Raw genomic sequence first — 27680 nt, forward strand, 5'->3', positions numbered from 1 at the left:
CATCACTACTGCCACAGTCTGTGTAATCATAAACTCACTCTAGGAGTAGATGTTCCTTGTTATTGTGTAGATGCTGCCTCAGTATGTGTACTCAGTTGCTTTGGACTTTGTAATGGCTTTGGTCGGCACCTATTTAAGGGTTTCACACACTGGGTGTCATGTTCATTGCCAATGGTTTCATGAACTGGGTGTCATGCTCATTTCCAGGGGTTTCATGGGCTGGGTGTCTTGCTTGTTGCCAGGGTTTTCAAGCTCTGGTGTGGGTGTCATGATTATTGCCAGGGGAGTGTAATTCTCATTTCCATGGGTTGTGTTCATTGCCAGGGGTGTGTAATGCTAGATGCCAGGGGTAATGCTCGTTTCCAGGGGTGTGTAATTCTCATTGCCAGGAGTAATGTTCACTGCCAGGTTTAATGTTGTTGTCAGGGGTGTGTAATGCTCATTGCCAGAGGTAATGCTCATTTTCAGGGGTAATGTCATTGCCAGGGGTGTGTAATGCTTGTTGTCAGCGGTGTGTAGAGCCGGCACCAGTGCCTGTATGCCAGCTCCCCCTCCTCCTCACCATAGTACTCCACTCGGGTGTTGGAGTTTCATGAAATGATGCATTGTGTCATGACATCACGACGCAAACACGTCATTCTGCGAAACTCCACCCCCGATTGGGGTACTATGACAGGGAGGAGTGGGAGCATTCTAGGGACAGGGAAATGTGCTGCGGTGGGAGCTCTGTGTAGTAGCATGACTCGTGTGCTGATGGAATGGCACTGCCTCCCACAAAACCCCCTCCAGCTGTCAGTTATTTGAGGTTGAGTCCTCACTGTGAGCATCCATGCAAACGTACCTTGGTGCACTAATAATCACTCCACTGTGTTTATATTGGCATTGTGTCTGCATCTGAATCAGGCCCAATATTTGTATATGTGTTTGCACCAGAAATATTTTAAAAAATACATTTTTAATTATCAAATGTAATTACTTTTAATTAAATCACTGAAATGTAGTGCACAATTTAAATATGTAATTAAAAAATGAATATTATGATAATTTATTCTGTTTCAAGAGATGATCACACTGTCACCTGCATTACCATGACAGTTCCTGAGGCTGATACCCCATCATGTGATAACACTGATATCCTGGTTACTGATGAATATAAATAACTGGGTCCTGGTGATTATACTGTACACAGATATCCTGGGCCAGTCACATATACAGTAAGAGGGAAGACGTGAGAGTCAGCAAGTCTGTAACACAGTAATACAAGATGGATTCCAGCTCATATAAATTCTATCCTGAACACGACGTTGATTCTAGAGAACATCTGGAAACATATTTTTCTAACAGACCAGACATGGTCTTTGGAGAAGATACATTGAAATTTCCAATGGAATGTTTATACCGTGCTTTCAGTGAGGGTATGTACAGCAACAAAGCTACCGTAAGGGTAGGTGCATGCATGTGCGCAGTTGTGTTAGGCTCTATTCTCCAATGGGATATGGACTTATTTACTGTACATGACAAATATATTCTCTTTATGGCGATGCATAAAATACACAGACTATATAAATAAATAATAGTAATGATACTTTATGATGGAACTAAGATTATATATTTGTATTTTTAGATGCATTTGTGAAACTCTTCAGGGATACTGGCAAAGGCGTCACTCACCTCTAAAACACCCGGTGCGGCCGGTCGCAAAAGGGGCACAGCTTCATGGGATGGGCATGGCTGTGTGAGATGGGGCATGGATTCACAAGAGAGGGGTGTGGCTTATCATCCCAATCCCTGTTTTTGTCACCTCAGGTGTCCTGGAGTTGTAGCCTGGCCCTGGAAACTGATATTTCTTCAGTGACTGCTTATGCATGATGACAGGTTCCAGTTTGCTGAACATAATATTACAGTGTAGCATCTGGCTCTTGTCACTGAGCAGAAGCGGGCACTTTGGTGTCACCCCTAAGCAGGTGACACCCGTGTGCGGGATGCACCCCCCTTGTGACGCCACTGGATATTGGCACATATGTGTATATGAAAGCTAATGGTTATTTTTAATTGCAAAATATTTTGAAGTTTGAAATAGTATTAATAATTGAACCCATCAATATACTCAGAGCTGGAAGCATCATTGCTTGGAGATTAATAATATTTAGAGGGAAAAATACCATCCAATAAGACCACAGACTAATTGTGGCTGCACAGTGAAATGACTATATATAGGGGCACACTACGCTATACTCTGCTGTGTCCATCCAGAAACTCCAGACTAATTGTGTCTGTGCAGTATAGTGACTGTATATAGGGGCACACAGCGCTATACTCTGCAGTGTCCATGCAGAGACTCCAGACTAATTGTGGCTGTGCAGTATAGTGACTGTATATAGGGGCATGCTGCGCTATACTCTGCTGTGTCCATCCAGAGACTCCAGACTAATTGTGTCTGTGCAGTATAGTGACTGTATACAGGGGCACACAGCGCTATACTCTGCAGTGTCCATCCAGAGACTCCAGACTAACTGTGGCTGTGCAGTATAGTGACTGTATATAGGGGCATGCTGAACTATACTCCGCTGTGTCCATCCAGACACTCCAGACTAATTGTGGCTGTGCAGTATAGTGACTGTGTATAGGGACACACTGCACTATAGTCTGCAGTGTCCATTCAGAGTCTCCAGACTACTTGTGGATGTGCAGTATAGTGACTGTATATAGGGGCACACTGCACCATATGCTGCTGTTTTAGCTGGCTGTGTCCATACAGAAACTTCAGACTCATTGTGGCTGTGCAGTATAATGACTGTGCATATAGAGGCATGCTGCATGCTGGTGTGTGTTGCGCTGTACTCTCCTGTTTTATCTGTGCTTTACTTTAGCCCTGTGATCTGTGCAGTTTGAACTGAACTGCAAGTTTAAAAATATAAAAAAATATATATATTTTTATTATTTTTGTACTGATTGGTTGGTTCGCTTTACTCGAGTGAACTTTGGTCAAATGCATCTATAAGCCTTATACAAGTAGATGGTGGCTGGGAATTTCAGAAATGTGGACCAATTATTATTACAATAAGCAGCATAAATTGTAAATTTAAAAAAGGTTGTTTAATTTTTCTAATAAAATCACACATAAAAAATCATGATGTACATCATATTTAAATCCTTTCTCAATGGCCAATTCTTAATTTCTATCAGGTTATTTAGATTAAATGATCATTATAAAGGAATAACTTCCAATATGCAATGAAAAAGAAACAAAAATAAAAGAAAATCACAATAGTCTCTCTATGATGTGCCGGCACCCTAAGCGGTTTTCCAATCTAATAGTTGATATCCCAGTAAAAGTTTTTTTTCCTAGCTGACAAATAGCAATCTGTACATTGGAGATTCCCACTATGCCAGTGTCTTACAGCATTGGTGGTCGGTGAAAGTACGGGTTTGGTCTCTCTCCTTTCCCCGGAGGTTCACGTTCTCCTGCGGCAAGGGAACAATCTGACGTCAGTAGTGGAAATTTCTCCGTGTAGCCCCTTCATATGACGTGTTTCTCCGCCTCGTCTCTCGGCGGCTTCCTCAGATATGGATTGGGGCTTTCTGCTGTGTCCTTTTGTAGCGGGCTGCTCCCGCCATCGCCACGCCATCGCGTCTCTCCATATCCGCATTTTGCGTTCCAAGCCTCGTTTTGATTTGTGGCTTATATAAGCTCCGTCCGCCATCTTTGATTTTGCTTCTCAAGCCTCCTTTCCATTGCATCTCTAATTCATTAGCTAACCATTCTATTCCGGTGGCCATTGTTTTTAATCCATTAATCAATTAACACTTTACATTGAGTTAACTCTTTATAATTTATGCTGCTTACCACACAACATTCATTGAAAAATCCTTATATATATTTAGAAAAATTTCATTATACATATAAACACAACCACATATTAATTTTGAAGTCTATATAACATAAAATTAGAATTAAAATAATGAATTTCATTACTTGCATTATATTATATTATATGATCTCCTATTTCAAATTCATCAGCATTTGTCCTCTATTTATCAATAATTACCCCGTAAATATATACTAACAATTTTCCCAATAGATCCATGTCTATATACATAGACCCTGGGTCCATACAACATGGTAATAATAATAGTAAAATATTTATTATAATCTCGTCACTGTCATCTCATTGGAAAACATACCGTAATTCAAATATTATAATATTGTAATAATGTTATCCTACCAGGACCAGAATACTATTAATTGTACATATATATCCAATAACCATTTTCCTCACACCTAAACTAAAACTAACATCCCCACCCTTTTTATTATATATATGTGTGTACATAATATATAACCCCCCCCCCTTCCCCTCTCCCCCCATCAGGTGTTATTCATTTAAACCCCCCTATGTAATATATTATATATATCCCCCCACTTTATAACCCCTTCTAACCCCTCTATAAATAAAAGTACCACCTACCCATAATATCTATTTCACATCCTTTTCATATGTGTTTCAATTCAATAGTGTCATTTAATCCCAGGGGAGTCATGGTTCTTAGACAGAAAATCCAAAAAGCCTCACGCTTACAGAGTTTCAAAAAACGATACCCTCCTCTTTGTGTGCATTCTACTTGCTCTATAACCTTAATTGTGATATTTGTGATACTACCACCTTGACATTCTGTGATGTGTCTATACAGAGTGTTGTTTCTTATTTTCTTTTCAATATTTCTTTTGTGTTCCATATATCTGCATTTGAGTGTCCTAATAGTCCTTCCTACATATTGCATCCCACACCCACATTGCATTAAATATACTACATATGTAGATCTACAGTTCATAAACTGTTGTATAGGATATTCTATTTTTGTAGAAAATGACCCAAAATGAGTCACTTTCCTTCTTTCTATATATTTACATGAATTACAATCCATTCTTCCACATTTATGATAACCCTGTGGTCTTTGTGGCAACCATATTGCATCTCCTTTATTTATTTTAAAATTTTTATTTTTATTTTTGTATAGACTGGTGGTTAATTTTAATTTCAAGTTCTCAGATTTTCTAAATATTACAGTGTCTGTTAATTTACCCATACTCTTTAATACCTCATCCAATTGAAGTATAGGGAAATTTCTTTTAATGATTTTTTTAATATCTTTAAACCCCATATTATACTTAGTCACAAAAGACGCAAAACCTTATATTTGGGGTTTTTTTGTTGTGTATATATTTTTGCAAAAGGGTGCAGCAGACCAATCCTGAGGAATTATGTCATCCCTGAAATGTATTTCAGATAGAATGGAAAGACGGACACAGTATTTAAAGGGGACGTTATCAATTGACCCAGCAAGTGCTAACCAAAATGAGAATAAAAGTACTATGCATGGACTTTTCAATAAATTGGAAGGTCTATGCATAGAAGAAACAAAGCACTGGTGGGATCAATTGTCCCTACAAAAATATTTGGACCAGAATTTAATACCAAGAGGGTTGCGGATTCTGAAAAATGCTACCTTTAAGGAGGATAAACAATTCTCAGAAGACTGGGATTCTATTTTGGACAATTGTTCAAAAAATTTAATGAAATTATTAATTAAATATCGAGAATCCAAAGTTAGAGAGTTACAACAAGAAATAGAAAAGATACAAGTCCTCCTAAAAGGTTTTTCAGATGAAGCAGGATTTCATGAGAGGGACCAGAAAGTGAATAAAAAGGTAGAGGATTTTGAAAAAACACTCATTGGGAGGAAAAAATATAAATTAAGTAGGGACCAGACTGATTATGAGAAAGGGGAAATATACACATATAATAGGAAATGGAGGGATTTTAGACATCAAGAGTTAGGGAGTCCAAGAAGACGAAGGGAAATCAAAAATAGGGGGGACCATCCAATTAGAAAAAGTCAATATCAAAGTGAGAGAGGGGAAGGGAGAGTTTATAGGGAAACCACGATATAACATTCTCCCAGAAGAACGAGGGAGACATTTAATACTGGAACCAGACTTAATACTAGAAATAGGTTTGACACACTCAGTGTTGACCGGTCCCCAAGGAGAAATTCAACAAGAATATAGAAGTGAAAGGGAACGGATACCCTCTTTTAAAAACAGTCAATTACCGTATAAAGGTAATATGAGGGAAAGTAATTTTTTGGGGGAGGACTATTCACTTCAGATTCGTCCCAACAGGAGTCAGGAGGGAAGGAATTGGGCCACAAAAAGAAGGAGAGATCAGGAACTAGAAGACCAAGAGGGACAAGGGGAAAATCCAGGAAAAAGTCAAAAACAGATATAAAAAGAAGGGGTGTCTTTAATCTATCCAAAATAATTCTTACGAAGGAGGAGGAGAATCTATTAGGATGTGGTTTAAACTTCGCCCCCACCTCAAAACCTAATTTATTTGAATTATTCATAGATCTCAATAAATATATAAGAACTTTGAGTAGAAAACGTTACTTTGCAATGAAGGCATTAAAATCAAAGGGAGAGGAGGGATGTCCGGTGATTTTAAATGAGGATGATGACTTCATGGTAAAAATGTTAGAGGATCTAGCACAGGAATCTATACAAGAAACTACCACCACTAAACTCTTTGATATCCAGGAAAATGCATCAAAAAGAACAAAGTTTAAATCTAAATCAGAATTCTATCCCTTACAATTCAAAGACCCATACATTGAAAGCTTTTATAAGGCTACATTGGAGGGATTTAGAGAAATGTGTACAAAATTTGATCATCTACATATGAGGGATAATCTTAGGAAAGAAGAAAGGAAAGCACTAAAAGATCTTTCCAAGGATGAGACAATTATAATAAAGCAAGCGGATAAAGGGGGGGTGGTGGTAGTGATGGATACCTCATATTATTTGGAGGAATCAAAAAGACAATTGAATAACGAGGAATACTATAGAAAGATACCCTGTGATCCTACTAATATATTTCAGAAAAAATTTAAGTGCATGTTAGATGAAGCAATGGCGGTGGGTGCAATATCGAGAGAAGTAAATGGTTTTCTATATACAACGTATCCAGTAATCCCTACATTTTATTTTTTGCCAAAATTACAGAAATCATTGGAAGCTCCCCCCCCCCGGGAGACCCATTATCTTAGGGGTGGGCTCCCTGACAAATAATTTATCATTTTTTATTGATAGTCATTTACAGAAATATGTGAAAGATTTACGGTCTTATATAAAAGACACCACCCATTTTTTAAATTTAATAAAGGACGTGCAGTGGAGACGGGAATATAAGTTTATAACATGTGATGTGGAGTCCCTCTATTCTAATATAGGCCATGAATTGGGTATTAAGTCTGTGGGACACTATCTAGGAGGGGATCCAACTTTAATGGAGGCTACTAAGGATTTTATCATTCAGTTGATTAGATTTATTTTATATCATAATTATTTATCTTTCAATACGCAATTTTATTTGCAAACAAAGGGAACGGCCATGGGGACCAGGTTCGCGCCGAGTTTTGCCAACCTCTTTATGGGACGATTTGAGGAACAACACATATGGGGTGGGGGCCTCGGCGCGGGCCTGGTCCTGTATGGACATTTTATTGATGATCTATTCTTTATTTGGGAGGGTGATTTATGTTCAGCACAGTCCTTTGTAAATGGTCTCAATCAGAATCAATTTGGAATAAAGCTCACTAGCACCATCAGTGATTCAGAGGCCACATTTCTCGATATTGCACTCACCGCCAAGGTCAATGAGACCATTAAAACGGAAAGTCATGTGAAAAAAGTAGACCAAAATCGGTACTTGAACTACGAGAGTAGTCATTACAAAAAATAGAGGGACAATGTGCCAAAAGGGCAGTTTCTAAGAGTTAAGAGAAATTGCTCTTCAGAAGAATCATTTTATAAGCAATCAAACTCTCTCTATAAGGCTTTTAAGGAACAGGGATATCCCAATCAGGTTTTGGATAAAGCCTTAATGGAAGTAAAAGGACTACAAAGGGACTCAATTTTGAAGATCAGAAAAGAAACAGAAGTCTGTGGTAGGCAAGTATTCAGGAGATATGGATAGAAATATGTCTTTTGTGACTAAGTATAATATGGGGTTTAAAGATATTAAAAAAATCATTAAAAGAAATTTCCCTATACTTCAATTGGATGAGGTATTAAAGAGTATGGGTAAATTAACAGACACTGTAATATTTAGAAAATCTAAGAACTTGAAATTAAAATTAACCACCAGTCTATACAAAAATAAAAATAAAAATAAAAATTTTAAAATAAATAAAGGAGATGCAATATGGTTGCCACAAAGACCACAGGGTTATCATAAATGTGGAAGAATGGATTGTAATTCATGTAAATATATAGAAAGAAGGAAAGTGACTCATTTTGGGTCATTTTCGACAAAAATAGAATATCCTATACATCAGTTTATGAACTGTAGATCTACATATGTAGTATATTTAATGCATTGTGGGTGTGGGATGCAATATGTAGGAAGGACTATTAGGACACTCAACTGCAGATATATGGAACACAAAAGAAAAATTGAAAAGAAAATAAGAAACAACACTCTGTATAGACACATCACAGAATGTCAAGGGGGTAGTATCACAAATATCACAATTAAGGTTATAGAGCAAGTAAAATGCACACAAAGAGGAGGGTATCATTTTTTGAAACTCTGTAAGCGTGAGGCTTATTGGATTTTCTGTCTAAGAACCATGACTCCCCTGGGATTAAATGACACTATTGAATTGAATCACATATGAAAAGGATGTGAAATAGATATTATGGGTAGGTGGTACTTTTATTTATAGAGGGGTTAGAAGGGGTTATAAAGTGGGGGGGATATATATAATATATTACATAGGGGGGTTTAAATGAATAACACCTGATGGGGGAGAGGGGAAGGGAGGGAGGGTTATATATTATGTACACACATATATATAATAAAAAGGGTGGGGATGTTAGTTTTAGTTTAGGTGTGAGGAAAATGGTTATTGGATATATATGTACAATTAATAGTATTCTGGTCCTGGTAGGATTACATTATTACAATATTATAATATTTGAATTACGGTATGTTTTTCCAATGAGATGACAGTGACGAGATTATAATAAATATTTTACTATTATTATTACCATGTTGTATGGACCCAGGGTCTATGTATATAGACATCGATCTATTGGGAAAATTGTTAGTATATATTTACGGGGTAATTATTGATAAATAGAGGACAAATGCTGATGAATTTGAAATAGGAGATCATATAATATAATATAATGCAAGTAATGAAATTCATTATTTTAATTCTAATTTTATGTTATATAGACTTCAAAATTAATATGTGGTTGTGTTTATATGTATAATGAAATTTTTCTAAATATATATAAGGATTTTTCAATGAATGAACTAGAGACTGTCAGCCAAGCATCCCTGTCGACCTAGTTAATGTCGACCAATAGTAGTTGACCCAAATATGTAGTTGACCCAAACATGGTAAACCTAGACACTGTCGGCCCTATGAACCACACCACATTCGGCACATGTGCAGAACGGGTCATGCAATCACAAAGCAGGGATGTGATACCTTTGAAAAAGCTGCAAGGCATATGCAGCGAAACGCGTCAGGTTACCAGGATACTGCATGCTTTGAGCACGACCATCTCTAACCGGATCTGAACCAGCCCACAACAACTTCCAGCTACCCAGGAGAACCCCAGAGAGGCACCATCCAAACTACCGCATTGCATGAGGTACCCACAAACTTTTTGGGACATTTATCACTTCTAAAATCCTCTAGCGGTCCATGGAAATTACAACGGACTCTTCTGGTATTATCTGAATGGGACTTACATAGTGGAAAACTATTGGATTTAAACCATCTTTGGGCAATATTTGGAACAGATCCTTCAGTGTCTATATGACAAATATCCGGTATCAATATCTTGGGTAAAATTTTACTATTCCATAGCATGCTTATGGTATAATGTAAATGCACATAATATCACTGTTTTTTAAGTAATTAATGTTTTTAATAAATTTTTTTAATAAATTGTCTTTAATTTTACACAATTAGTGGTTATTGCTCATTTCCTCTCAAAGCGCAGCCTTCTTCCCCCTTTTTTCTTTGTAAAATATTGGGAGTGACTTCCCTCTTAAACATTGGCTGCTGCTTAGCTTAGCTCCTCATCTCACAGCGCCCGAATACTTCAAGGTATTTTTACTTTTCTTTCGCATGTGAATCCCTCTGCCTGATTGACAGGCAGAGGCATTCACAGGGAGGGTGGGGGTTGGGTGGCTGACATTGCCAGTAATGGGGATGTATTGCCCTCATTTTCTAGGAGTGGCGAGGCCAAGGACTGCAACGTGAGATGCAATTTTTTTGCTCTCACAAGCTGCTCTATGACGGAAAGCCTGAGTAAGCCCATGATTACACAGCCTGTCATCGTAGATAAACATCGCTATCGATGGTTGTGATGTTCATCCAATATGCAATTGCATCGCAATTGTAGGAAGGAGATAGTATGCACCTCCTCCTTATTTTGCATTGTTAAGGATAGCAATCGCAAATTTGCTGCAAATAGCTTTGTAATTGCATTCCTTAGTGAATAAAGCTCGATATGTGCATGTTTTCTAAGGGTTTACATTGTCTGTGTATTTATTGTAGGCAGGATACGTGGCCCCAGATACTAGAAATTCTGCTCAAATAAATACTTACAGTACATTCCTCATACATTAAATTGAAGGAGAAAATGATGTGTGGTGAGGCAGTTGCTTACCTGTAACAGGACATTACAGAATGATAAATAGAACAGATGCTACATAAAATATTATATTCTGTAATCACTGTAATCTTTACCTGCAGGTCACATTAAGGGAGATCTTCTGATTGACATCAGTTTTGGATCACACATTCATCATCTCTATACAGCCAGTGGCTTTTTCAAACAGATCCTTGTGCTGAAGTGCTCTGAGCAATGTATTATGGAGCTGAACAGATGGATTAACACACGTACTGGAGCTTTTGATTGGTCTCACATAATGACATATATGAAATGCCTAGAAGGAAACAGGTAACATATTTCCCAAAACATATATCATGAGTAATTCCAGTGTCAGTACACAATAAACTATTTCAAATGCTCTATCCACCAAAAATAAAACATAGAGGTCTTACGGGTTGTCATTTAGTCTTTGATTAATTTTTGTTTTTTCTCTGTTGTACAGTACACACCATGGTTTGGTATATGTAGTAAAGCAGTTTTTGTTAAATATTACTAAACCCCTTACTGCTTGATTCTTTCAATGAAATAAACATCTTGCCCAAATTCAATTTCATTCATCACCTAAATCCATGTGCATTCTTCTTCTCTTCTCTCTTGAAGTAGAGCCATAGGTAGAAATAATATCATGAACTTGCTCCTCGTGGAGTACAGCCAGGAATTTTTCAAGAGGAGCCGTTTAGCACATATCCAACCGGGCGTGAGTCTGTCTGCAACATGGGAAACCATTCTGTTGGCTGATCATTATTGACCTCTTTTGGTCAATGCATGAGCATATTATTAAGTCAGTACAATTAAAGGGCTGACATCTACTGTTACAGGTGGGATGCAATATTCTGCATTCGTGGGACCAGTATATGAGGAAGGGATATAATCTGCACAGAACATAAATTAAATGTCTGTTTCCCTATTTATTTTTGTATTTAATAATATACTTTCCTGCTGGTGCCCTAAAGAGTATGTCTAAAACATATAGCAACAAAAACAGTATTCTTCAAGTGCAGTAAATTATGTTCAGCCTCTAAGCCTTTAGAGCCACCAGAGATTCCACTGTGCATGTATAATGAGTCCTCCCATGGCCTGAGTCAGTAGTGCATCATGGAGATGGGTCTCGAGCATAACTTGTGGCTTCAAAGTATTGGAAAAGCATTCCACTTCCATTCTGTAACCAAATCTTCTGACCTCACCATATGAACCTTCTTCATCCTTGAAGCATGCCAACTCTCAGTCTTGTCAAAACTGTAGACTACAGTATATAGAAATTAGTTGTTGTGATCTACTGCATATGGTTACACCTGACACTCTTTCTTGTTTTTGCCTTTGAGCAGTTAAATCATTTAATAGAAGAAACTTTATAAAGGATAAAATGTACCTGACTTTAGTTCTAATGTTTCAGATATTATAAACAATTGTAATTCCTGCCCGATGCTAATGTTCCATACCTAACTGATACTTCTACTGTCTTGCAATCTGTACTGCCATTTTTCTGACCCTGGCTTACCTTCTTTCCTATGCACTTTCCTCCACATTCCCTTCTTTGATTCCTCCCAATGCTTCAGAAAGATAGACTCATCTTAAGCAAGTTAGACTCCTAGATTTCCTCCAAGCCCAGATGTAGAGCTAATCCATCATGTCCCATAACAAAGAAAAAAATGTTCTATAAAATAAAAAAATGACATTCCAGTGTAAAATCAGCAGAGCAATCACAGAACTCAAATCAGAATCCATGGTATGGTCCTGTTCTGTCTACTCTGCACATTGATTTGGCATGAGTTGAAGACAAAGTGGAGGACATTGACTATTGGGCTATTCCTGAGTCAGTGTTACTTGAATCTTATCTCTCATGGTAGTGCATTGCCAAGATTCATCCAACTTTCTTTTCAATTTGATGCATTGTCCTACTTTTAATAACATTCTTCTGGATAATTCTTGCAAATTAACACCTTCCCCTACAGGTTTTTCTGTCCGATGACCAGTTTGACATCTTCTTTTGTCTTCCATAATGTTAAAAGTTTAGGGGAGGGGTCGTGGTTATGCTCAACTGTTATCTTGGACTGAATTACATCCCGCCAAATATATTAATCTTATTTTTTTAATGTCTTGAAAATGGATAAAAATAGATAAAATCAGTTATGTTTGCAATCCAACAACTGAAATTTGGATTTAAAATCAAAATTCCAAACATCTGGACCATCGAACTTGGTTTAGGTTTGGATCAGCAAAATTTCCGTGGCTTCTTATTTCTTAAGAACCAAACAGCACATTTCTAATATACATTGGTGTTTCACTAGCTGGTCCGAAAGTTTTTCTTATATCTTTGAAAGCAATTGAAGTAAATACTTTCAACACTTGCTATGACTTCCTCATGCTTATCATAAAACAAGGTCTATATGTCAATTTATTTAACACAATTAAAAACAATATTAAATAATCCATATTTAGAAGTGGCTATATCCTAAATACCGGTTACTCCTGCAAAGCATAACATAATTAGCACAGTGCAATTCTGTACACGAACTATTTCAAGCAGATCTAATTTGTTAGTCTTTTAGCTCTTTCCGACGTAGCAGGAAGCTACTTCTCTGAGGAAGCCGCTGAACCAGTGATAGGCGGAGAAACGCGTAATCTTCACCAGTTTTGTCCGGTACCGGATGTTTAATTTCTTCTCTACCTGCTTATGCTTGGACCACTGTTGGGACACTCCGGATAAGGCCCTCAAATAACGGTTTATTAAAAGCACCAGGAGCCGGGAGACACCAACTACTGGACCAAAAAGGGTTAATTCTTGGATCCTTAAAGCAGGTTGTATTGATATACTAACACGGACTCTTTCTGTAGCCTAACAGTCTAAAGAACAGAATGCACTAATTTACAACTATTGCTTTGAATGTCTTCTGCAATTAATTGACAAGCTTGTCTCAGTGGGAACTGCAAATGACTGCCTTATCTGCTGCTATTAACTGATCAGCTTTCATTACTAACTAACCACTGCTTTGCAAGTGACTGCTACGTCGGAAAGAGCTAAAAGACTAACAAATTAGATCTGCTTGAAATAGTTTGTGTACAGAATTGCACTGTGCTAATTATGTTATGCTTTGCAGGAGTAACCGGTATTTAGGATATAGCCACTTCTAAATGTGGATTTTTTTAAATATTGTTTTTAATTGTGTTAAATAAAAAGCACACATATGTTTTAAATCATCACTGTTATTTGCGTGTCTGTTTTTTCTGTGATTTTGAAGGGTAGAGTACTCTCCCTTTATTTAACAGCTGCGATTGAAACAGAGTGTTCTTTTACTAATTTCATATGCACACAAATTCTATCTAGCTGATTGCGCCAAGCTGTTTGATTGTTTGTGTTCTATATGTCAATTACTTTAAAAGTTATACAAAAAACTTTTGGGCCAATAGCGATTGAGACGCTCAGTGTTTACCTTGGCTCTAATTTATGCTTTCATTTATAGCCAAATCTCATATCTTTAAAAAAAATAATTCCGAAATCTATAGTTGTTGTCAAAAGGTTTTGTTATCATTGCTTTAATCCCACCATAGATTCTGTAGTAATGCAGAAACATCTAGGGCAGTGATTCACAAACTTTTTTGAATCACAGCACCCTTTAGTATCAGAAATTGTGTAACGTCACTTCCAGTCCTGTTTTGATGAAAAGACTCCAGGAGCTCCATGAACAAATGTGAGACAGGAGCTAAGAGAAAATACAGGATGATGTCCGGAGAACAGAAGTGACGTTGCGGCTCCGTAACGAGTCACTATAGGGCATCAGGTTACCATGACATCCCGTATATACAAAAAGGTGTATCAGGGGAGTATACATACGCTGCAGAGAACCATGGAACATGTAGTCATCATTGTGTATAGGGTCCAATTGCACACAGTGGACTGTGATTGGTGCTTTGAACATTTAAATAACTTGCATTTTAGACTGATCAACAGTCTGGGCAGCACCTTTGAAAAAGACCCCAGCCCGGGGTAGAAACACGTCGGTGTTCCTGTGGCAGTGGAGTTTGGAGGAGTGGATGACCGATTATCTGCGGATTCGATCCAGGTTTTTTTTGGGACTATTCGGAATCCCTAAATTGACCTTATGCACTTTTAGGAACTGTTTGGCCACAGTTCTGATAATATTCAGTAATTACCTGCTTAGCATGCTTCCTTAGGATTTGTGTCAAAGTTGATTCATTTTGTTTGGAGTTTTATGTTTTTATATCTATGTATTAAACGGCATCACACTATATATACCTATTTTTATTGTTTTCTATGGTAATCTGATATATGGCGGAGGCCTAAAAAGTACATCAGACCAAGAGAACCTAACCAAGCGCTGGTTTAGTGTTTGCTCCAATTTTCTATATTTTGCACTTGTGGTAAGAGATGAAGGAAACCTCTTAGGAGTTTCTTACACTGACTGGCTGCTTATATTGCGCACTGAGTCATTTCTATAACCTCTATTCACTGTTAAATAGTGCAGGTTATAGCACATTTGATCACCGCTTGTGTAGGGGAAAAAGAGACAGTGAGAGACACTGCAGGGGGCAGTGGGAGAGACTGCAGGAGTAAGGAAGGCAGTGATTAAGTACAAGAGAACTTTATTATAGTGATGGAGCGTAAAAGATTGACATATTACTAGAGATGAGCGCCGGAAATTTTTCGGGTTTTGTGTTTTGGTTTTGGGTTCGGTTCCGCGGCCGTGTTTTGGGTTCGACCGCGTTTTGGCAAAACCTAACCGAATTTTTTTTGTCGGATTCGGGTGTGTTTTGGATTCGGGTGTTTTTTTCCAAAAAAACTAAAAAACAGCTTAAATCATAGAATTTGGGGGTCATTTTGATCCCAAAGAATTATTAACCTCAAAAACCATCATTTCCACTCATTTTCAGTCTATTCTGAATACCTCACACCTCACAATATTATTTTTAGTCCTAAAATTTGCACCGAGGTCGCTGGATGACTAAGCTAAGCGACCCTAGTGGCCGACACAAACACCTGGCCCATCTAGGAGTGGCACTGCAGTGTCACGCAGGATGTCCCTTCCAAAAAACCCTCCCCAAACAGCACATGACGCAAAGAAAAAAAGAGGCGCAATGAGGTAGCTGTGTGAGTAAGATAAGCGACCCTAGTGGCCGACACAAACACCGGGCCCATCTAGGAGTGGCACTGCAGTGTCACGCAGGATGTCCCTTCCAAAAAACCCTCCCCAAACAGCACATGACGCAAAGAAAAAAAGAGGCGCAATGAGGTAGCTGTGTGAGTAAGATAAGCTACCCTAGTGGCCGACACAAACACCGGGCCCATCTAGGAGTGGCACTGCAGTGTCACGCAGGATGGCCCTTCCAAAAAACCCTCCCCAAACAGCACATGACGCAAAGAAAAAAAGAGGCGCAATGAGGTAGCTGTGTGAGTAAGATAAGCGACCCTAGTGGCCGACACAAACACCGGGCCCATCTAGGAGTGGCACTGCAGTGTCACGCAGGATGGCCCTTCCAAAAAACCCTCCCCAAACAGCACATGACGCAAAGAAAAAAAGAGGCGCAATGAGGTAGCTGTGTGAGTAAGATAAGCGACCCTAGTGGCCGACACAAACACCGGGCCCATCTAGGAGTGGCACTGCAGTGTCACGCAGGATGGCCCTTCCAAAAAACCCTCCCCAAACAGCACATGACGCAAAGAAAAAAAGAGGCGCAATGAGGTAGCTGTGTGAGTAAGATAAGCGATCCTAGTGGCCGACACAAACACCGGGCCCATCTAGGAGTGGCACTGCAGTGTCACGCAGGATGTCCCTTCCAAAAAACCCTCCCCAAACAGCACATGACGCAAAGAAAAAAAGAGGCGCAATGAGGTAGCTGTGTGAGTAAGATAAGCGACCCTAGTGGCCGACACAAACACCGGGCCCATCTAGGAGTGGCACTGCAGTGTCACGCAGGATGGCCCTTCCAAAAAACCCTCCCCAAACAGCACATGACGCAAAGAAAAAAAGAGGCGCAATGAGGTAGCTGTGTGAGTAAGATAAGCGACCCTAGTGGCCGACACAAACACCGGGCCCATCTAGGAGTGGCACTGCAGTGTCACGCAGGATGGCCCTTCCAAAAAACCCTCCACAAACAGCACATGACGCAAAGAAAAAAAGAGGCGCAATGAGGTAGCTGTGTGAGTAAGATAAGCGACCCTAGTGGCCGACACAAACACCGGGCCCATCTAGGAGTGGCACTGCAGTGTCACGCAGGATGGCCCTTCCAAAAAACCCTCCCCAAACAGCACATGACTCAAAGAAAAAAAGAGGCGCAATGAGGTAGCTGTGTGAGTAAGATAAGCGACCCTAGTGGCCGACACAAACACCGGGCCCATCTAGGAGTGTCACTGCAGTGTCACGCAGGATGGCCCTTCCAAAAAACCCTCCCCAAACAGCACATGACGCAAAAGAAAAAAAGAGGCGCAATGAGGTAGCTGTGTGAGTAAGATAAGCGACCCTAGTGGCCGACACAAACACCGGGCCCATCTAGGAGTGGCACTGCAGTGTCACGCAGGATGGCCCTTCCAAAAAACCCTCCCCAAACAGCACATGACGCAAAGAAAAAAAGAGGCGCAATGAGGTAGCTGTGTGAGTAAGATAAGCGAACCTAGTGGCCGACACAAACACCGGGCCCATCTAGGAGTGGCACTGCAGTGTCACGCAGGATGGCCCTTCCAAAAAACCCTCCCCAAACAGCACATGACGCAAAGAAAAAAAGAGGCGCAATGAGGTAGCTGTGTGAGTAAGATAAGCGACCCTAGTGGCCGACACAAACACCGGGCCCATCTAGGAGTGGCACTGCAGTGTCACGCAGGATGGCCCTTCCAAAAAACCCTCCCCAAACAGCACATGACGCAAAGAAAAAAAGAGGCGCAATGAGGTAGCTGTGTGAGTAAGATAAGCGACCCTAGTGGCCGACACAAACACCGGGCTTATCTAGGAGTGGCACTGCAGTGTCACGCAGGATGGCCCTTCCAAAAAACCCTCCCCAAACAGCACATGACGCAAAGAAAAATTAAAGAAAAAAGAGGTGCAAGATGGAATTGTCCTTGGGCCCTCCCACCCACCCTTATGTTGTATAAACAGGACATGCACACTTTAACCAACCCATCATTTCAGTGACAGGGTCTGCCACACGACTGTGACTGATATGACGGGTTGGTTTGGACCCCCACCAAAAAAGAAGCAATTACTCTCTCCTTGCACAAACTGGCTCTACAGAGGCAAGATGTCCACCTCATCATCATCCTCCGATATAGCACCGTGTACATCCCCCTCCTCACAGATTATCAATTCGTCCCCACTGGAATTCACCATCTCAGCTCCCTGTGTACTTTGTGGAGGCAATTGCTGCTGGTCAATGTCTCCGCGGAGGAATTGATTATAATTCATTTTAATGAACATCATCTTCTCCACATTTTCTGGTTGTAACCTCGTACGCCGATTGCTGACAAGGTGAGCGGCGGCACTAAACACTCTTTCGGAGTACACACTTGTGGGAGGGCAACTTAGGTAGAATAAAGCCAGTTTGTGCAAGGGCCTCCAAATTGCCTCTTTTTCCTGCCAGTATAAGTACGGACTGTGTGACGGGCCTACTTGGATGCGGTCACTCATATAATCCTCCACCATTCTTTCAATGGTGAGAGAATCATATGCAGTGACAGTAGACGACATGTCCGTAATCGTTGTCAGGTCCTTCAGTCCGGACCAGATGTCAGCATCAGCAGTCGCTCCAGACTGCCCCGCATCACCGCCAGCGGGTGGGCTCGGAATTCTGAGCCTTTTCCTCGCACCCCCAGTTGCGGGAGAATGTGAAGGAGGAGATGTTGACAGGTCGCGTTCCGCTTGACTTGACAATTTTCTCACCAGCAGGTCTTTCAACCCCAGCAGACTTGTGTCTGCCGGAAAGAGAGATCCAAGGTAGGCTTTAAATCTAGGATCGAGCACGGTGGCCAAAATGTAGTGCTCTGATTTCAACAGATTGACCACCCGTGAATCCTTGTTAAGCGAATTAAGGGCTCCATCCACAAGTCCCACATGCCTAGCGGAATCGCTCCGTGTTAGCTCCTCCTTCAATGTCTCCAGCTTCTTCTGCAAAAGCCTGATGAGGGGAATGACCTGACTCAGGCTGGCAGTGTCTGAACTGACTTCACGTGTGGCAAGTTCAAAGGGCATCAGAACCTTGCACAACGTTGAAATCATTCTCCACTGCGCTTGAGACAGGTGCATTCCACCTCCTATATCGTGCTCAATTGTATAGGCTTGAATGGCCTTTTGCTGCTCCTCCAACCTCTGAAGCATATAGAGGGTTGAATTCCACCTTGTTACCACTTCTTGCTTCAGATGATGGCAGGGCAGGTTCAGTAGTTTTTGGTGGTGCTCCAGTCTTCTGTACGTGGTGCCTGTACGCCGAAAGTGTCCCGCAATTCTTCTGGCCACCGACAGCATCTCTTGCACGCCCCTGTCGTTTTTTTAAAAATTCTGCACCACCAAATTCAAGGTATGTGCAAAACATGGGACGTGCTGGAATTTGCCCATATTTAATGCACACACAATATTGCTGGCGTTGTCCGATGCCACAAATCCACAGGAGAGTCCAATTGGGGTAAGCCATTCCGCGATGATCTTCCTCAGTTGCCGTAAGAGGTTTTCAGCTGTGTGCGTATTCTGGAAAGCGGTGATACAAAGCGTAGCCTGCCTAGGAAAGAGTTGGCGTTTGCGAGATGCTGCTACTGGTGCCGCCGCTGCTGTTCTTGCGGCGGGAGTCCATACATCTACCCAGTGGGCTGTCACAGTCATATAGTCCTAACCCTGCCCTGCTCCACTTGTCCACATGTCCGTGGTTAAGTGGACATTGGGTACAGCTGCATTTTTTAGGACACTGGTGACTCTTTTTCTGAGGTCTGTGTACATTTTCTGTATCGCCTGCCTAGAGAAATGGAACCTAGATGGTATTTGGTACCGGGGACACAGTACCTCCAACAAGTCTCTAGTTGGCTCTGCAGTAATGATGGATACCGGAACCACGTTTCTCACCACCCAGGATGCCAAGGCCTCAGTTATCCGCTTTGCAGTAGGATGACTGCTGTGATATTTCATCTTCCTCGCAAAGGACTGTTGAACAGTCAATTGCTTACTGGAAGTAGTACAAGTGGGCTTACGACTTCCCCTCTGGGATGACCATCGACTCCCAGCAGCAACAACAGCAGCGCCAGCAGCAGTAGGCGTTACACGCAAGGATGAATCGGAGGAATCCCAGGCAGGAGAGGACTCGTCAGAATTGCCAGTGACATGGCCTGCAGGACTATTGGCATTCCTGGGGAAGGAGGAAATTGACACTGAGGGAGTTGGTGGGGTGGTTTGCGTGAGCTTGGTTACAAGAGGAAGGGATTTACTGGTCAGTGGACTGCTTCCGCTGTCGCCCAAAGTTTTTGAACTTGTCACTGACTTATTATGAATGCGCTGCAGGTGACGTATAAGGGAGGATGTTCCGAGGTGGTTAACGTCCTTACCCCTACTTATTACAGCTTGACAAAGGCAACACACGGCTTGACACCTGTTGTCCGCATTTCTTTTGAAATACTTCCACACCGAAGAGCTGATTTTTTGGGTATTTTCACCAGGCATGTCAGTGGCCATATTCCTCCCACGGACAACAGGTGTCTCCCCGGGTGCCTGACTTAAACAAACCACCTCACCATCAGAATCCTCCTGGTCAATTTCCTCCCCAGCGCCAGCAACACCCATATCCTCCTCATCCTGGTGTACTTCAACACTGACATCTTCAATCTGACTATCAGGAACTGGACTGCGGGTGCTCCTTCCAGCATTTGCAGGGGGCGTGCAAATGGTGGAAGGCGCATGCTCTTCACGTCCAGTGTTGGGAAGGTCAGGCATCGCAACCGACACAATTGGACTCTCCTTGTGGATTTGGGATTTCGAAGAACGCACAGTTCTTTGCGGTGCTTTTGCCAGCTTGAGTCTTTTCAGTTTTCTAGCGAGAGGCTGAGTGCTTCCATCCTCATGTGAAGCTGAACCACTAGCCATGAACATAGGCCAGGGCCTCAGCCGTTCCTTGCCACTCCGTGTGGTAAATGGCATATTGGCAAGTTTACGCTTCTCCTCCGACAATTTTATTTTAGATTTTGGAGTCCTTTTTTTACTGATATTTGGTGTTTTGGATTTTACATGCTCTGTACTATGACATTGGGCATCGGCCTTGGCAGACGACGTTGCTGGCATTTCATCGTCTCGGCCATGACTAGTGGCAGCAGCTTCAGCACGAGGTGGAAGTGGATCTTGATCTTTCCCTAATTTTGGAACCTCAACATTTTTGTTCTCCATATTTTAATAGGCACAACTAAAAGGCACCTCAGGTAAACAATGGAGATGGATGGATACTAGTATACAATTATGGATGGACTGCCGAGTGCCGACACAGAGGTAGCTACAGCCGTGAACTACCGTACTGTGTCTGCTGCTAATATAGACTGGTTGATAATGAGATGTAGTATGTATAAAGAAGAAAGGAAAAAAAAACCACGGGTAGGTGGTATACAATTATGGATGGACTGCCGAGTGCCGACACAGAGGTAGCTACAGCCATGGACTACCGTACTGTACTGTGTCTGCTGCTAATATAGACTGGTTGATAATGAGATGTAGTATGTATAAAGAAGAAAGAAAAAAAAAACCACGGGTAGGTGGTATACAATTATGGATGGACTGCCGAGTGCCGACACAGAGATAGCTACAGCCGTGGACTACCGTACTGTACTGTGTCTGCTGCTAATATAGACTGGATGATAATGAGATGTAGTATGTATAAAGAAGAAAGAAAAAAAAACCCACGGGTAGGTGGTATACAATTATGGATGGACTGCCGAGTGCCGACACAGAGATAGCTACAGCCGTGGACTACCGTACTGTACTGTGTCTGCTGCTAATATAGACTGGATGATAATGAGATGTAGTATGTATAAAGAAGAAAGAAAAAAAAAAACCACGGGTAGGTGGTATACAATTATGGATGGACTGCCGAGTGCCGACACAGAGGTAGCTACAGCCGTGGACTACCGTACTGTACTGTGTCTGCTGCTAATATAGACTGGTTGATAATGAGATGTAGTATGTATAAAGAAGAAAGAAAAAAAAAACACGGGTAGGTGGTATACAATTATGGATGGACTGCCGAGTGCCGACACAGAGATAGCTACAGCCGTGGACTACCGTACTGTACTGTGTCTGCTGCTAATATAGACTGGATGATAATGAGATGTAGTATGTATAAAGAAGAAAGAAAAAAAAAACCACGGGTAGGTGGTATACAATTATGGATGGACTGCCGAGTGCCGACACAGAGATAGCTACAGCCGTGGACTACCGTACTGTACTGTGTCTGCTGCTAATATAGACTGGATGATAATGAGATGTAGTATGTATAAAGAAGAAAGAAAAAAAAACCCACGGGTAGGTGGTATACAATTATGGATGGACTGCCGAGTGCCGACACAGAGATAGCTACAGCCGTGGACTACCGTACTGTACTGTGTCTGCTGCTAATATAGACTGGATGATAATGAGATGTAGTATGTATAAAGAAGAAAGAAAAAAAAAACCACGGGTAGGTGGTATACAATTATGGATGGACTGCCGAGTGCCGACACAGAGGTAGCTACAGCCGTGGACTACCGTACTGTACTGTGTCTGCTGCTAATATAGACTGGTTGATAATGAGATGTAGTATGTATAAAGAAGAAAGAAAAAAAAACCACGGGTAGGTGGTATACAATTATGGATGGACTGCCGAGTGCCGACACAGAGGTAGCTACAGCCGTGAACTACCGTACTGTGTCTGCTGCTAATATAGACTGGTTGATAATGAGATGTAGTATGTATAAAGAAGAAAGAAAAAAAAACCACGGGTAGGTGGTATACAATTATGGATGGACTGCCGAGTGCCGACACAGAGGTAGCTACAGCCGTGGACTACCGTACTGTACTGTGTCTGCTGCTAATATAGACTGGTTGATAATGAGATGTAGTATGTATAAAGAAGAAAGAAAAAAAAAACCACAGGTAGGTGGTATACAATTATGGATGGACTGTCGAGTGCCGACACAGAGATAGCTACAGCCGTGGACTACCGTACTGTACTGTGTCTGCTGCTAATATAGACTGGTTGATAATGAGATGTAGTATGTATAAAGAAGAAAGAAAAAAAAAACCACGGGTAGGTGGTATACAATTATGGATGGACTGCCGAGTGCCGACACAGAGGTAGCTACAGCCGTGGACTACCGTATTGTACTGTGTCTGCTGCTAATATAGACTGGATGATAATGAGATGTAGTATGTATAAAGAAGAAAGAAAAAAAAAACCACGGGTAGGTGGTATACAATTATGGATGGACTGCCGAGTGCCGACACAGAGGTAGCTACAGCCGTGGACTACCGTACTGTACTGTGTCTGCTGCTAATATAGACTGGATGATAATGAGATGTAGTATGTATAAAGAAGAAAGGAAAAAAAAACCACGGGTAGGTGGTATACAATTATGGATGGACTGCCGAGTGCCGACACAGAGGTAGCTACAGCCGTGAACTACCGTACTGTGTCTGCTGCTAGTATAGACTGGATGATAAATAATGATATAAAAAATATATATATATCACTACTGCAGCCGGACAGGTATATATTATATAATGACGGACCTGCTGGACACTGTCTGTCAGCAGAATGAGTTTTTTAATTTTTATAGAATAAAAAAACACCACACAAGTCACACGACGAGTGTACTTTTTCAGGCAGACAATCACAATATACTATACTGGTGGTCAGTGTGGTCAGGTCACTGGTCACAGTGGTCAGTGGTCAGTCACACTGGCAGTGGCACTCTGGCAGCAAAAGTGTGCATTGTTTAATATGTACTCCTGGCTCCTGCTATAACCTATAACTGCTCCCCAGTCTCCCCCACAATTAAGCTGTGTGAGCACAGTCAGATATTATACATAGATGATGCAGCACACTGGGCTGAGCACAGATATGGTATGTGAGTGTGACTGAGTCACTGTGTATCGTTTTTTTCAGGCAGAGAACAAGAACAGAACGGATTATTAAATAATAATAAATTATAAAACTGCACTGGTGGTCAGGTCACTGGTCATCAGTCACTAGTATAACTCCTCCTAAGCTCCAGTAAGTAAATGAAGTGTCTCACTCTCACTCTCCTATCTATTTTAATTTCTAAACGGAGAGGACGCCAGCCACGTCCTCTCCCTATCAATCTCAATGCACGTGTGAAAATGGCCGCGACGCGCGGCTCCTTATATAGAATCCGAGTCTCGCGATAGAATCCGAGCCTCGCGAGAATCCGACAGCGTGATGATGACGTTCGGGCGCGCTCGGGTTAACCGAGCAAGGCGGGAAGATCCGAGTCGCTCGGACCCGTGTAAAAAAACATGAAGTTCGGGCGGGTTCGGATTCAGAGAAACCGAACCCGCTCATCTCTACATATTACAATACAGGAATAAACAGACACACAGGTCAACATAGGAAAATTACAAAGGGCAAAAAGAAATGATCTTGACAGTGACACCGTGATAAAATAGATGACATAAAAGAGAGCAGACTGAACTCCTCCAAGGACAATATACAGACTCCTCCAAGTCCTACTATTAGGTCATAAGACTCCTCTGCATACCAATACTATGCCATCAGATTCCTCTGCATGCCACTGTTATGCCATCAGGCTCCACCGCATGCCACTATTATGCCACCAGACTCCTCCTCATGCCACTATTATGCCATCAGACTCCTGTGCATGCCACTATTATGCCATTAGACTCCTCTGCATGCCACTATTATGCCATCAGAGTTCTTTGCATACCACTATTATACAATCAGATGTAGTGTCAGCAGCTGCCATGTCCATCTTTGAAGATAAGTTGGGTACACACTACATGATGTGTGTAACCAGTGACAACTGCAGCAATGGAAGCTGGCAGGGGTGCCAGCACCGGCAAGTGCATAAAGACTTTCTGATGCTGGCAGCAATGATGGGGCGGCTATGCTGAATTTGGCAGCATGGTTCTCAATAGCAATGTCTTCCATTTGTCCTGCATGTAGGGGCGATGGAAGATGTTACTGATGCCACATGGCAGTGCACATCGTCAGCGACATACTATAGCGGGTTCACAGAATCCCAGATCGGATGACATACTTATTGTCTAGTGTATACCCATCTTAAGGCTGACAGAATGGCCCCCGGGACTTCCGCAGATTTTTGTAAGGACCATTACAAATGAAACAGGCAGGGTTCCCTGCTGTTTGCTAGGCACCCCCATGGCTCAGACCACATTACAACCCCACCCCTCCATGCAACCCCCCAATCCAAAAAGGCTTTCTAATAAATTACATTAGAGGTACAGCTGCCTGCAATATTTGTCATTGAAAGCCCCCCTATGTCCAGGGCAGCAGCAGCATTGCTATCATCAGCTCCTCATTGTCTGGTGGGCATAAAGATTATCTTTGTATGAGTCATGCCTGTGGGAGGGAGGGGGAAGTTAGCTGCACGAAAGTTGCTGCCTGCACTCAAAACAGCCAGACAGTGCTAAAACACATACTGGGAAGCCCCCCACCATTTGAGTCTTGCTAACACCCACCCCCTCATTAAGCCCCTTCATTCTAGGGATAGCCATCGGTGAGAAGTCCAGACACAGCAGTCAGCAGTGTGCAGCAGCCTGACACTGACAGCTGGAAGGCAGGGAGAGATCCTTCCTGGTTGTCAGGAAACTGAGAAGGCACAACGCAGCAACGGGCCTTGTGCTACATAATTGTACTAGCCTGGTGGGCAAATGGCACTGTGCCCCCCCCGGGCCCAGCCCACCACTGGTAAAACCGCTGAGATATCACAAATTCCACAACCCTTAGGCTATTACATGTGGCCCATAATGTTTGTAAATTCACCAATAATTGAATTTTAATTTGGTACAATTAACTGTCCCTCTAATGTGACATTTTTAACAATAGATTGGTGTGAGTTATTACTGCCCCCAGGTGTTCATATAGGACTCCCAACTTACTGTGTGCTACAACACTTCTTATTTGAAGATGTTGTGCACAACATTCCCAAAATGCTGTAATTATAATTTGGCAATATAACTCACTTAATCCATTTCTCTGTTGAAAACTTTGACATCATTAGTTTGATTTACTATAAAATGATGCATTTTTGTAAAAAATGGAACGGGCGCCCTCTACACTGTGCATGTGCAGCTCTTGTTGCAGTTATTGCACTTAATCACAGAAACAGAATTTTAAAAACAAATTTCCCAGATGATTTCCACACACCCATTTCAAAATGCAACCATAGCAACCATATGCAACTACTCATATCTTCCATATGAAGCTCTGCACTCGACTCTTCACTGATCCTAATAATGCCCCACGTACCCTCAAATATCCACTGGTCACAAATGTCCCCACGTGCAGGGCTGGCATATCCATTAAGCAGATTTAGGCAGCTACCTAAGGGTGCCGGGACCTGAGGACACAGCCTGCTGAGGCTGCCTGTGAGAAAAATGAAGGATATCTCTGACATCATTATTATACTTAAAGCTGGTGACCAGCTATTATTTATACCTGCTGCACTCTGCTCCTCTGGTCATCAGTGTTATCAGCCGGGTGCAGCAGGCAGGCAGCAGCATGTGTGCTTCACCCTGTTCCCTCTCCTTCCATTCCCACTAAGGTAGTCATTCAGACCCACACAACAGCAGCTGTGCGGCCATACACATTGTGGTTGCATCCCCCATAGATGCGACTGCAATGTGAATGACCATGGTGAGCATTTCAGGGGTGGATTTACATCATTGTAGGGGCTACGCCAGGAAAATGGGTCTGGATCAGCTGTATTTTTGGGGCAGCTGCGTGAAGACAAATGCAACCACTCCGATTAAAAAAAGGCCACTAACCACCTGACTGTGCAACCAGGCTGTGCTGCTAGGGTTCAACATAAGACCCGATGCCTCTGCATTTTGCAGATATATCAGAAGGCGGCCTCACACATGCTGGGCATCCTTGCCCTGTGCTGGGCGGCCCCCAGCATGTCCAGAGATTAACGCAGTCCTGGCTATGTATGCAGCGATCTGTGGTCATCTCTTAATAGCCCCCTAAGTCTGAACAATAGAAAAAAGCTGTATTACGCTGAGTGTTTCAGATAGGGGTACCTAATGGACACCTTTTCCCCAACACTACCATATTAAATGCCCCTGAAAGATGAAAGAGGTTCCTCATTGAAAGTATAGAATAATGCCCAATCTCTTCTACCTACAAGGAACTCTTCCAGAAACAATAAATACCTCTATAAATTATACCTTTCCATCCAATGAATCTCCATATAAAACTATATCTTATTTCTCATGTGGTGGTATGACTAGTCCTAGATCCAAATGAACCTTTTGTGTTTGTATATTTCAGTGACCTGTGTCAAGACAAAGACATGACATTGAAGACAGCAATAACAAAGACTATGAAATGTAACATTGGCAAAGAAAATCTCACAGACCCAGAGGTGCTCCCACCAGCAGACTGTGTCATCAGTGTATGTATGCTGGATACCATCAGCAAAGATCAAGCTGATTATATAAAGAATCTCAGGAAATTCATAAAGCTCCTGAAACCTGAAGGATACCTGATATTGATGGGGGGTTTAAATACAACTTATGTGATGGTTGGGCAGGACAAGATACATATGTGCAAATATGATGAGAACTTTGTAAGAAAAGTTTTCACTAATGAAGGGTTTATTATTGACCACTGGGCAGTGCACAAAAGAACATCAGTGAGTGACCTTATTGACTATGATGCAATTTTATTTATTGCAGCTCACAGAGAGTGTTGA

The 27680-nt window shown here is 41.7% G+C and overlaps 1 protein-coding gene across 1 annotated transcript; it reads left to right on the forward strand.

The window, feature by feature from the left end:
- The first annotated feature begins 1264 nt into the window (after nucleotides 1–1264).
- Nucleotides 1265–27680, forward strand: LOC134965353 (nicotinamide N-methyltransferase-like). The gene is made up of 3 exons (XM_063941822.1): nucleotides 1265–1415; nucleotides 10840–11047; nucleotides 27257–27680. The coding sequence occupies exons 1-3, from the start codon at nucleotides 1265–1267 to the stop codon at nucleotides 27678–27680; spliced, it is 783 nt and encodes a 260-aa protein (XP_063797892.1).

The sequence above is a fragment of the Pseudophryne corroboree genome, chromosome 10 (assembly GCF_028390025.1).
Source record: "Pseudophryne corroboree isolate aPseCor3 chromosome 10, aPseCor3.hap2, whole genome shotgun sequence".
Taxonomy (NCBI): Eukaryota; Metazoa; Chordata; class Amphibia; order Anura; family Myobatrachidae; genus Pseudophryne; species Pseudophryne corroboree.